The sequence below is a fragment of the Podarcis filfolensis genome (genome assembly GCF_964270895.1).
Source record: "Podarcis filfolensis genome assembly, chromosome: 8".
Lineage (NCBI taxonomy): Eukaryota > Metazoa > Chordata > Lepidosauria > Squamata > Lacertidae > Podarcis > Podarcis filfolensis.
This window is the reverse complement of record NC_139611.1, coordinates 67006673-67019783: the sequence shown is the minus strand read 5'-3', so window position 1 is coordinate 67019783 and position 13111 is coordinate 67006673. Positions and strand designations below refer to the sequence as shown.

Below are 13111 nucleotides of genomic sequence, written 5' to 3'. Positions count from 1 at the left end.
CACACACCAAGACACCAGAAATGGATGGATTTGTGTCTGAGTGCTTAAGTAAATTATTGTTCCAAGAAGGTCTGGGAGGGCCTTCCATTTTGAGGATTTCTGAAGCATGGAGATGTAAAAGAATGGCAGGAATATGGAAAGAGGCAGTGGGGCAAGGAGTCCTTGAGGGCTGTTCCCTCCTTACCCCTACAGTGTAGGTGACACAAGAAGGCTGTGTTGAAAGGGGGCTATTTTTAAAAACCCCCTATCTCGGTGCAGCCTATGATTAAGATTCTTCGCCATCTCCACAGAAGGAGGTGACTGGAGAAATGAGTGCAGTCGCAGTCAAGAGTTCAGAGCTGCTGCTGCCTTTTCCATAGCTGCCAGTTTCGGGGGTGACGATGCCTCACTAGAAAGTATGTTATCAGAATTAGCTGAGCCTGCAACAACAAGGGAGGAGTGTAAGGCCGCCTTTTGACTCCTCGTACTTTTTAATATTTGGTCACATAACGACGTTTGGACAGGAGGTTTGCTGTTTTCAATCTGGTGGAGCTGCACTGTGACCTTACTTGCCATGTAGTTAAAAAATAATGTTTTCTATGTCCTCTGGCATGCCTTTGTTTCTGAATTAATGTTTCGGCAATGTAGGGGGATCAGATTTGACGATCCCAGCCCCATCCCTGATGTAGAACCACCGACTTTCGGCAGCACGTTCCCCTCTCCTTTGGGGATGCGAATGATGCTGAGGGGTGTTATGGAGGCAAAGATAGTGGAAGCAGAGTTTGCTACCAGATTTGGATCAGGCGACACCCATCTCTGCCTCTTTCATGCTGGATGACGTGCTACCACTGCAGTAGAGTAGAGGATGCAGGTGGCGCTGTGGTCTAAACCACTGAGCCTCTTAGGCATACCAATCAGAAGGTTGGCGGTTCGAATCCCCGCAACAGGGTGAGCTCCCGTTGCTCTGTCCCAGCTCCTGCCAACCTAGCAGTTCGAAAGCACGCCAGTGCAAGTGGATAAATAGGTACCGTTCCGGCGGGAAGGTAAACGGCGTTTCTGTGCACTCTGGTTTCTGTCATGGTGTTCTGTTGTGCCAGAAGTGGTTTAGTTATGTTATGTAGTCAGGCCACATGACTCGGAAAGCTGTCTGTGGATAAACACCAGCTCCCTCAGCCTGAAAGCGAAATGAGCGCTGCAACCCCATAGTCGCCTTTGCCTGGACTTAACCGTCCAGGGGTGCTTTACCTTTTTTTTTACTTTTAGAGCAGAGGTGAGGAACCTGCCATCTTCCAGGTGTTGTTGCACTCCAGCTGCCATCATCCGTGACGGATGAGCATGTTAGCAGGAGTTGATGGGAAGCTGCCTTATATTGAGTCAGATGCATTTGCCCCTCCACTTCAGTACTGTCTACCCTGACTGGCAACAGCTCTTCAGAGGTTCAGTCTGAGCTACCAAGGACTGAGCTTGCGTGGTGTAGTGGTTAAGAGCGGTAGACTCGTAATCTGGTGAACCGGGTTCGCGTCTCCGCTCCTCCACATGCAGCTGCTGGGTGACCTTGGGCTAGTCACACTTCTCTGAAGTCTCTCAGCCCCACTCACCTCACAGAGTGTTTGTTGTGGGGGAGGAAGGGAAAGGAGATTGTTAGCCACTTTGAGAATCCTTAAGGCAGCCTTTCTCAAACTGTAGGTCCCCAGATGTTGTTGAACTACAACTCCCATCACCACTAGCTAGCAAGGCCAGAGCTCAGGGATGATAAGAGTTGTAGTCCAACAACATCTGGTCACCCACAGGTTGAGAATCGCTGCCTTAAGGGGAGCGAAAGGCGGGATATCAAGTCCAAACTCCTCCTCTTCTTGCGGCATACAAGCTCTGAGCTACAGCCATTCCCCCAAATTACACAAGTAAGGACTGGATTTTTAAAGGGCTCTGTGGGGGTCTGGCTGCATTGCTCCATGTTACCTGCTTCACATTCTGCTGGTGCCCAGCAGGCAAATTCCAAAACCCCAAGATTTATTTATGTTTTCTTAACAGGAAAGATCACTGGAACTGTACCCTTTTCTTCCGACTGGAATAATTTATTCTGACTGCTGAGTTGGTATCTCGGCAGTCGGAATCACAAATGCGCACTTGCTCAACCTTTCTAGGGTCTCCACTGTATAACTGGTACCTTGGAGCAGTTTCGAGAATGGTTCGGTTCCGAGAAATCTTAAGTGTTTCCTCGTCGCTGTCATGTTGCAAAGAGGTCTCAGTTTTCCAAAAATAGCTAGCCTTCCCTCTTGAGAAGAATCTGCTGAGTATGCTAATGCACATGATCAGACGCAAGGCTAGTAGGGAGCGAAGGCTCTGTCAAGAACCCCAATGGCGTTGTATATTTTTCGTGCTCCTAGATACCTGATTAATGCCCATCAGCTTGGAGTAGGAAACATCTCCATTCCAAATGTAAAAAGTTAATGCTTTTTAAAAAGCAGAATACCGCACTAATTACCCAGTAATGCAGTCAGGCTTTGGAGCAAAGGTGCAAGTAGTCGCTATAAAGCTGCAAACGTCAGAGAAATTGCACTTAAAAACTCCAACTAAAAACCCTGTTGAATCTCAATGGAGCGTCGGCCAGCACAGTTACCATTTTGCCCGGGATGTCCTGTGTTCATTACCTACATCATTAGGCATACATTATGCTGCTTTCCGTAGCTACATTTATATATTTGCCTTTCTGCCAATGCACTCAAAGCCATTTGTAGCTCAAAATAAGACCTTCCCATTTAATAGATGTTAGATGGGATGGTGAAGAGGAAGCAGACGCAGATATTGACCCTTCCATACTGTTACAGAAGTATTAGGTGCTGTTTATTAGATGTATCCCTTGCCCTTCCTCGCAAAGGAGCCCAGAGTACTTAAAACACAACCAAAACTAAAGCAGAAACCTATTTAAAGCAAACCATCTAAAAAACAGTAAAACTCAAGAAAACATATGATGTAAATTTAAGGACAGAGAGAACCAAATCATATGTCTGGATAGGCCTTCCAAAACAGAAAATGTTTCAGCAGGTGTCTATAAAGAAAGGACAGTGATGACCAGTGGTGTGCGGTCAGTGGAGTAACCATCAATAAAAAATCCTTAAAATGTGTTAGAAACAAAATGTAAAGGAAATGCTGCAAACAGCAGTATTTACATATAGAAAAGTGCTGTTGCTTGATATGCTAATAATATTTTCCGTTTTTATTATTGGTATCATTAGCTAAGTACCACGTTGCTAATGGCATCCCATGCGCTCCACATGATTACATTTGACTGCAACGTTTAATTATTATTATTTTAAATTTCTGGCCGATGTGCTTTTCAATTGAGTAGGATCACTGTGGTCCAGACTGGAGACTCCATAGCTGGCACAACACAACTATCCTTCTGGAATGTGTTGCATTGACTCTGATCCGCTTTTTGCATTTCTGCAAAGCATGCCACCATAATTCACACACATTAGTGAACTCTTAGTTCCTGCGTGTTGGTAACAACATCACAGAGCACAAGGAAAAGTCAAATTAGAACTAATTAGGTTGAGAAACTTCTCGGGGGTGGGAATGTCCTGATGTTGATTTTGGACATTCCCTTGGCCAGACATGGGAAACCTGTGGCCTGCCAGATGTTGTCAGGCTCCCATCACCCCCAGTCTCCATGGCCAATGGTCAGGGATGGTGGGAGTTGGAGCCCAGAAACATCTGGAAGGAGAACCAGGCTCCCCATCCCTGCCCTAAAGCATATGGCTAGATGGAGCTCTCCTTTATCCTTGAAATTTACACCAGCAGACTTTGAAGACCTTTGGAGCTCTGCTATAGAATCCTAGAACTATAGAGTTGGAAGGGACCCAGAGGGTCATCTAGTCCAACCCCCTGCAATGCAGGAATCTCCGCTAAAGCATCCATGACAGATGGCCATCCACCCTCTGCTTAAAAACCTCCAAGGAAGAAGAGTCCACAACCTCCCAAGGGAGAGCGTTCCACTGTTGAACAGCTCTTACTGTCAGAAAGTTCTTCCTGGTGTTTACTTAGAATCTCCTTTCTTGTAACACGAAGCCATTCGTTCGAGTCCTACCCTCCAGAGCAGGAGAAAATAAGCTTATTCCCTTTTTTTATGTGACAGCTCTTGATCTATTTGAAGATGGCTACTGTATCTCCTCTCAGTCTCCTCTTTTCCAGGCTAAACTACATATCAAGTCTGTCTCCTCCTCTGACCCACCATACTGTAAATATGGGATGTTCTTATTCCCCTTATGTCTTCCTTTTGTTCCATATCAAATCTAACCCCTTATGCTATTGATCTAGGATGGATGTAGGTAGGCTCGTTTCCACAGGCCAATGTCATCTAGGGGAGGAGGGATTCCCACGGGAGCATTTGGCTCATAGGAGCTTCCTAGGAGAGAAGCACTGTTTGAGCAGGCCTATCCCCTTAGCAATTCCTGTGTTCAATTCCAACCATTTGGCTGAGCAGCCATAGGATAGCAGCCTCAGTGTAATCAGTCCCAGGAGATAAGAGAAGCAACAAAGCAGAGGGAAAGCTTCTTGTCTACCTCTCCAGACTTGTTAAAAGCAGCATGGAGAACTAGGGGACACACACACACAAACACTTACTGGCGAGCAAGCGAGAGAGATTCTTGCAAACCATCTTACAAGTGCTTCAGAACTTTGCATTTTTCTTGAAGCCCACTCAGAAACTGTGTACCCCAGGGCTCAGAACTTTGCTCACTTATTTGCAGGATTGCAAAACATTAGGTAGAATGGTTTTGAAGGTTTGAGGTTGGTGCGTTTATTTGTGTTGAGAAGTGCACTGGAGTTAGATTAATAGTCACCTTCCTTTGTCTTGACCTCTGCAACGAAGAGCCACAGATGGATTTATGCAAGCATCAAAAGTCAGCTGATCTGTCCAGGGATCAGGTCCACCAGCCCAATCCAGTTCCCTTCATCTTGCTATATAGAGCAGGACTGGGAAACCTGTGGCCCTCCAGATGTTTTGGGCTTCCATTCCCATCAGCCCCAGCTAGCATGGCCAGCAACATCTGGAGTGCCTGAACTTCCCCAGCCCTGCTGTTGAGGAATCTAAATAGCTATTAAACTCCTGCTTGGGTGAAATTGTTGCAAGTTCCAAACGCTCCTAGATCCTCTCCAGTTTTGTATATAAATCTGAAGGTTCTCCCCCACCCCAATGGTACGCCAGTGTAGCTCAGCTATCAAAACTCTGATACATTGAATTAGGGAAATAATTCCATTTTATTAAAAAAAGAAAAGAAAAATGCTATCTTACAAAACCTGAAAGCTTAAACTCTGAGTCCCAGCCAAGGCACTGAGCTGTCATAATGTTCTATGATGCTAATAACACATAAATTTCTGGAGCATTTCTCTTCCCTTGAGCTGTCACAAGCCTTAGCGCCACCCCCACCTCCCCAAAATTGAAATGAGGTGGTTGGGGCAGGGGCAAGGGGAAGAGTACTTTTTAATAGGAGGTGGGTAGATTATGGAACTGGATCACAAATGGTCATTGAAAGCAACCTCCTTTGCTGACTTTATATTTAGCTAAGTCGAATGTGCCTTGCTGTAAAGTATAGAATTAATCAGTTAACTTGAGCGACAATGTCAAAGAGTCCTAGACATATATATCTTACGCAACCTTTCTTGGGAATTCTAATAATAAAGCCATGCTCTTGAACTCCATACAAAGAACAGCCTTTCCTAGCTCTGCTTTGTGTTCCCTTTTTCCTCAGCTTTTTAAATTCAACTTTGGCTGATGTCAGACGAATTGAGGTTGCTTTCAGATGACATGTGAACACTGCCTTTTAGCATGGGGCCAAATTGAAAGTCTGTGCATTTTATTTTTTGCACCAGAGTTAGCTAACTATATCCTTCCTTGATCTTGACCTCTCAACCTTTGGTTTGTGTGCTTAGGGACCTGGTCTCAGCCCTTTCCATGTATTTAGATGTCATAACATTAAAGGAGGACCTTAAGTGGAGATCAGAGTACTTGGATTTGCCCTCCTGTTTCCCACAGTTCAGCACTATGGCTGTCCAAAGTGGTTGCTCCTCTCCGTAGTGGAATAGTGTAAACACAACTTCAATGGTCTACGAGGGGAATAGGGTTGGGCAATATCTGGTTTTCAGCATTGTGATATGTCACCAGCTAAATATCGTGATATATTACCAATATATCACGATGTCTGAAATATGTAGGGACGCTGGTGGCGCTGTGGTCTAAACCACAGAGCCTAGGGCTTGCCAATCAGAAGGTCGGCGGTTCAAATCCCCACGACAGGGTGAGCTCCCATTGCTCGTCCCAGCTCCTGCCAACCTAGCAATTCGAAAGCACAAAGTGCAAGTAGATAAATAGGTACTGCTCCGGCAGGAAGGTAAACGGCATTTCCGTGCGCTGCTCTGGTTTGCCAGAAGCGGCTTAGTCATGCTGACCACATGACCCCGAAAAACTGTCTGCAGACAAACGTCGGCTCCCTCAGCCAGTAAAGCGAGATGAGCGCCACAACCCCAGAGTCATTCGTGACTGGACTTAACAGTCAGGGGTCCTTTACCTTTTTTATGTAGAGGCATTGACTAGCTTCGGGTTTCCCCCACATTGTGATTTTTGCATAGCACACACAAACATAATGATTCACAATATATTGCCAGGTCAAAAATTATGAAACCAATAACACTATATGGACTTAAAACCAGTTTGGGACAATATATTGATCTATCACCCAGCCCTAGAGGGGAAATGGTGAAGTTGATTCATTGCTAGTTAGGAAAGGCAGAAATCAAGGTAGACTTTGACCAGAGCATGCAGGGAAACTTAAAGTCAAGCATTCAAAGCTGTTCTTTGCAAAAGAGGACCAGCTGATTGTGTGACGGTTAACAGCTGTACAACAGTTTATTGCCACAAGGCGTAATCCCAACAGCAAGTCCTCCTGAATCAAACGGGAATTGTGCCAGAGCCCATGTGCTTTCAGCTATCCCGTTTATTTCAGTGGCTTGGATAGTGCCCTGTGGCAAGCTCCCCTGCTCAAGCTCCATTGAAATGACTGGAAACGCTAGAAGACCATGAACTCTTCCACAATGCCCTGGGGCAAAGGGTTTCTTTCTGTGCGTTAGTGCAGTGGTGGCTGATATAGTTGCCTTTTCTGTTAACGGAGGGGGGGCATACCTGCGTCCATTTTGTGGTCCTGCTCCCCCCCCCCACTCTTTTAGATGTGGCAGTTATTTTGGGCACGGCAGCCATGTTGCATTCCGCTGTGCCCTAACACGGCAGCCATTTTGCGTTGGGCCATAAACACCGTGGCAGCCATTTTGTGACCGGCGCCCACAGTTGGTGGCCGCTGCCTGAAAGGGCCCTGGCAGATTCTGCGATTGCATCCTCCTGCATGCATTTGGAACGCACATAGAAAACTATGAGAGGAGTCTGAGAAGAGGCGGGGCAGTATAGAAGCAGGCACTGAGAGCTGCCTACACCAATGGGGGTGGCCTGTGAGTTGGCTGAATCTGAGCCCCCCCTCATGGCGATGCTTGGACCCTGGTGCCGAGGACCCCTTGACGGTGAAATCTTTCAAGGAAGAGGCTGTCCCTGCTTGACCCAACAACATGTGATGGTAATTTGCAACGGCGCCTCATGGGTTTTGCAAAAAGGAAAAGTTTGGAAGGGCTGGTACCACCTACCTTGTCAGCAGGAGATTAAGCAGCTTACTGTAACGGTTTAAGGTAGGTCACATCTGAAATGGTAATTAAAGTGAGTTATTCTCAGCAGCAGGCTGACGGGACAAGCACATTTCGAGCCACTGCAGGCTGAAGTGGGGCAGGCAGCATGGAATAATCTCTGGAAAATTTGAAGGCAAGCTTAGAAACGCCTGTTATGGTGGATTTTTTTTCTGCTGGCTGGCACCTGGAAGAGACAAAGGTTACCCACAGGGGGTTGCTTCGTCAAGAGGAAGGGCTTAAATTCATGTTGCCAAAGGATTAGCTGAGTTTGAAATGTTATCTTGCCTCTCCCCGACATCTTTTCTCTCTATATATATATAATAAAATCTCCTTCCTAGAAATTGTCGTAGGTTGACAGTTTGGGACAAGAACACATTTTCCATTCTAAAGTTCAAACACTTAATTCCTTCCTGGGAGACTCATAATACCTTCAAATGAAGAACATGGAAAGGAGGACTTTTCTGTTGGATTTGCTGGTACTCCTTCTGCCTCTTGAATAGAACAAAGTGGTGCCCCGATGGCTTCTGATCTGAGATCCACTTTGAGCCCCAAATGAGTAAAATAAGACCCACTCCTGAAATTTAAGAATGTGTTGGTTCAGATGCAATACAACCATAATTAGTGTTACGTGAATGAGCCTAGGTAAACCCTGAGTTTACACACCCACCCATACCTATATCTTTTCCGGTACAGATCAGATGCAAGGAGGTCTGAAAAGTTTCATTTCTGATTTAGACCAACCGCAGCTTGCTGTGTTGCTTAAGTCCCAACACACTATAGTTCCTCTTGACTATGATCATCTAATGACATAGATATACGCCACCTGTTGAGTTTTGCTGGTACGGTCTGGTTGGTTGCTGCATTTGGGAAGGACATTCTGCATAGGTTAGTTTGGCCAGTGACTCCCCTCACTTCCCTCCTGTAAAACGCAGCTTGGCTCACTTGCCTGAGCTCTTTTGCTATTTCATTCTGCTGGCATTGCAGCACCTCTTTTCTCTGTTTGGTGGATTGGGTAAATTGATGGGGGGGGCTGGTGGGCGGATGGCCTTATATGCAAAGATTCTGCAGAGAACTTGCCTTTATGTTTAAAACATAAGCCTAGAGAAGTTTCAATTTGTAAATCTCTTCTCGGGGGATGCAGCAACATAAAAAAGTACCTTTTAAAATGGAGTCTATAACACTTATTGCACTGTTATTTATATATTATGCATGATATGCAGAGATAATGTGTATATTATATCCCATGTTTCTTTAGTCATAGAAATAAAGGTGGTTTATGCTTTGTGTTCCACTGTGGTTTTCCCTCCAGGCAGTGACCAGTTCAGGACTTGCTTAGCTTCAAGAAGGTGGCAGCATCACATGCCTTCAAACCATGACCTGGGAATACTGGCGGAGGATTGTACTTTAGGCGTAGGGCACCTTGAGGACACTGTGTTTGGGTAAATTAGGCTAAACTTTGCCAAAGGAAGGGGAAGGGCCATAGAATCGTAGAGTTGGAAGGGACCATGAGAATCATCTAGTCCAACCCCTTGCAATGCAGGAAACCTTTACCCAATGTGGGGCTCAAACCCACGGCCTTGACATTAAGAGTCTCATGCTCTATAGCTCAGTGGTGGAGCACCTGGGAATCCAGAAGGTAGCAAGTTCAATCCCTGACATATCCAGCTAGGACTGAAAAAGACCCTAGGGGTTATTGTGTGGTTGTTTTTATTTTGATTATATATTTTGTGGTTTTATATTTTGATTTTGTTCTGTGAACCACCCTGAGACCTCTGGGTATAGGGCGATATATAAATTCAATAAATAATAATAATAATAACTGCTGCCAGTCAGTGTAGACCAAGGACAGGTCCCTCCAGATGTTTTTGACTACAACTTCCATCACTGCTTACCATTGACCACTCTGGCTGGGGCTGATGGGAGTTGTAGTCCAACAACATCTGGAGGGCCACACATTCCCCATCCTAATGTTGAGCTAGGCAGATCAATCATCTGAACTGGTAGAAGGCAGATTCCTATATGCCAGGAAGTAGGCTGGGGTGCGAGTGTATTATTGCTACTATTTCCCAGTGGAGGGAGAGTTTGGACAAGTCGCCTCTGCTTCTTTCCCATGCCTCCCTCTCCTTAACACCTTCTCTCTTTGTTGTCAAGATGGCTGGCGGACGACGTGGGGATGGTGACAGCTGGAGGCCCTGCTGAAGCCGCAAGAGCCATGAAGAACCAGCCCCCTTCAGGGAACGCACCCGCTTCACCCGCCAGCGCCCCTTCCCGATGGCACCGGCGCAGGTTCCGACGCAAGGCCCCCTCAGAGGTGACCGTGAAGGGCCAGCTGCGCATGCGCTCTACCTCGGGAGCCTTTGTGATGGTGGGCGTCTCAGTGGTGCTGGTGGGCATGACCATCGCCGTCATTGGCTACTGGCCTCACCGTGCCAGGTCCGGAGGAGGCAGCCGGCCGGGCAACGCCAGCACCACCGATGAGATCAAGAAGGAAGTGAAGGCCTTGGCCCACCCTCGCCCCTTACCTCACAGCGAGAAGCTGAAGCTCATTGGGCCTGTCATCATGGGCATTGGCCTCTTCATCTTCATCTGTGCCAACACCATGCTGTACGAGAACAGAGACATGGAGACCCGCTTGCTGATGCAGAGGGAGCTCTACTCCATGAGTCTGAGGCTCCCACAGGACACCAGCCAGGCAAGCAGCTACTTTCAGAGGAGGCCTACCTTGTCCTCCCTCCAGGCGAACGCAGACTGTGTGGAAGGTTGCTACGAGGTGGACCTCTCCTCCAGCGGCTTCCAGTCTTGCTCCAGCCCAGCCGCCAAGTGGCCCAACGCTTACGACTCAAACAGGCTACAGGCCACCACCCAGTTCCACAAGAGCGTCTCGCCGTCCCTTTCCCTCCTGAGCGTCCGCTCGGATTCTGGCAATGCTGCGCCGGATAACCGCGGCCTCCCTTTTGCCCGTGGCGCGGAGTCAGTCATCTCGGCCGTCAATGCCCTGTCTCTGCCTCTCATTAAACTCAACAACTGTCTCCTTGAAAGCCAGCGAGTTTCTCGAGCAGCCATCCGGGACTTGGAAGGCAATTGCCTCAGCTTGCCAGAGGAGAAAGATGAGGTGTTGAGGCTTTCGTGGACCGTCCTCCCAGGGTGCAATGCCACGGGTCCCCGGAGAAGCGAGCTCAGAGGCAGCCACGTGGTTATCGATATGGATAATGTTGAGCCTTCCTCAGCCACCTCGGTGGAAAGACTCCTGAACCCCGAATGCACAAAGAGGGGATTCAGCTCGGACACTCAGATCCCTAATGCGGGTCACTCCAAGTCCCTGGATCTCGGCCAGCCAGGGGTAGTGTTAGTAGCGCCAGTCAAAGACAGGAAGCACAGGAGCTGGCCTAGACTCGACCACATTGGCCTGGTCAACTATGCAAAACTGGAAAGCCGGGGTGAGTCTTCTGATAGGCTGTTGGAGCCAGCGAGGGAGCCTATCAGTGGCTTGAGCAGGGAGCCTTCCCGGGAGGTTGTTGCAGAAACGGATTGCGGAAACTGACTCTGCATTGGAAGACGGCACATGCTGTTGGGATTTGCCATGTCATGCCTGGTGTTGCCAGGAGCGAACGTGTATATAGAACGTTTTGCAGCAGCGGCTGCTTAGTCAGTCTGCCAGTGGCCAAGCCCAAGTCTCCTGCCAGAGGAGAGATGCCTTTGAGATGCTGCTGAACAGATTGATTTCCTTCTCAAGGGCCTGCTCAATTCTTGCCTTATAAAGATCCCCTCTTCAGCTTCCCCCACTCTGTGTGTGAAAAGAACTATTTGCTTAGAAATGGAAAGAAGATTTGGGATTGCAATGGGGCGGGTGAGGGGGTGGTTGGTGGGGGCTGGTACTCCTCACTACACCCAAACCCACCCAGCCTCCCTTGGAAACACAGGTGGTAAGATTGCGGGGAAGAACGGGACGATTGCTAAGGTTTCAGAAACAATAAACTGGTGCCTCCTAAAATAGCACAGGTCTAGTTTTCAAAGTCATGAGATTATAATTTTTATACACAGATGCTAGTTTCAGAGCTCTTTGGGGCTAAACATCAGACCTTGCCTGCAGTATTTACCCCACCCCACCCCCGGTAGTAGAACAATTTTTATTTTTATTTTTAAAGAGATTCTTATTGTTTTATTGCCAATCTCATGTTCTGGGCTCTGAGAAAGCCAAAACATTTTAAAGTCAAAATCTTGCAAGTTAATTGGTGACTTTTCTTCTTCCTGCCTCATCCTCTGTCCTGAATCACTGGGTATGTACATGCCAAACAAGGTTATTAAAAAAAAAAAAGGTTTGCCTCACTGCTTTGAAGACCTCGAGTCGTTTGTTATGCCTTAAACATTGTTTGGGATTGCTCTCTTTCCGGGGGAAATTTATCAGCTGATTTCAGCTAGCCCTTGACCAAAAAATGAAAAATAAGCTCCCCCCCCCCCATGGATGGTGGGAATGTTTAGGGTAGGAGACCATGCATTTCCTTAACAACATCTGCAAACTGATCTGAAGGCTCAGAGAGACGCTTCTTCCCAACCACTCCAGCTGGGAACCCCAGTGCCTCAGCACACACACACACACTCAAGTGCCGCTTCCCAAAAGCTGGAGAGAGAAAACTCTTGCAGTTCAAATATAGCCTGAGAACGGGATTCGGGCTGCAGGCATTTCCCATAACTATGAGTGGCTGTTGTGATGCAGATGCTGCAAGTACAGATGCCAGGCACCGAGCCAGATGTGAAGAGGAGGCCTTACAGGGCTGGGTGGTGGAAGGCAGAGAATCACTGCCAAATAGCTGGGACCATAAATACAGGTATCCAGATCCGTTTCAAGCAATCTCATTGTGCGGCTTCTTAATAAGACTTTGTAGCGGCATCCTGCCTGTATGGGTTTTCCTTGTATCTCCACAAGTGAGAGGGCTAGAAACTTACTTTAAAAACAAGGAGAGTTAACAATCCATAAGAACATCAGAGAGTGCTTTATAGCAAGTCCAACCATGGGGTCCATCGGCTACACCGACTGGCAGCAGCTCTCCAGGGTTTTGGACAGGGTGTCTCTCCTAGCCATAGCTGTCAACCTTCCCTTTTTTTGCGGGAAATTCCCTTATTCCAGCACCTTTTCCCACTGCTTCCCACTGCTATCCCGGATTGTTAGATATCCCGTAGACTGTCCCCGGGACAGGTGAGGCTGCTGATCCCTTATTTTCAAATCTGAAAGTTGATAGCTATGCTCCTAGTCCTTCCTGGAGATGCTGAGGATTGAACCTGGAACTTCCTGCATGCAAGGCAGATGCTCTGCCGCTGAGCTATAGGCCCTTCCATACATCACCCTGGAAATCCTGTGTAAGGAATAAGACTTATGCATGTCCAAAGAGAGAGAGAGAGAGAGAGAGAG

General features: G+C 47.4%; 1 protein-coding gene across 3 annotated transcripts in view; it reads left to right on the top strand.

Moving 5' to 3' along the window:
* The window catches only part of TMEM200B (transmembrane protein 200B), a 31571-nt gene extending 19541 nt beyond the window's left edge, over positions 1–12030 (top strand). Inside the window, exons 1-2 of one of the 3 annotated variants that reach the window (XM_083627546.1) lie at positions 7295–7598; positions 9856–12030. In XM_083627546.1, coding sequence (XP_083483672.1) covers positions 9878–11245 — 1368 coding nt within the window. In that variant the 5' untranslated portion in view covers positions 7295–7598; positions 9856–9877 and the 3' untranslated portion in view covers positions 11246–12030. Of the gene's footprint in view, positions 1–7294; positions 7708–9855 lie in introns of those variants that run through there. The other 2 variants (XM_083627545.1, XM_083627544.1) reach the window with 2 other exon arrangements.
* Positions 12031–13111: the final 1081 nt, after the last annotated feature.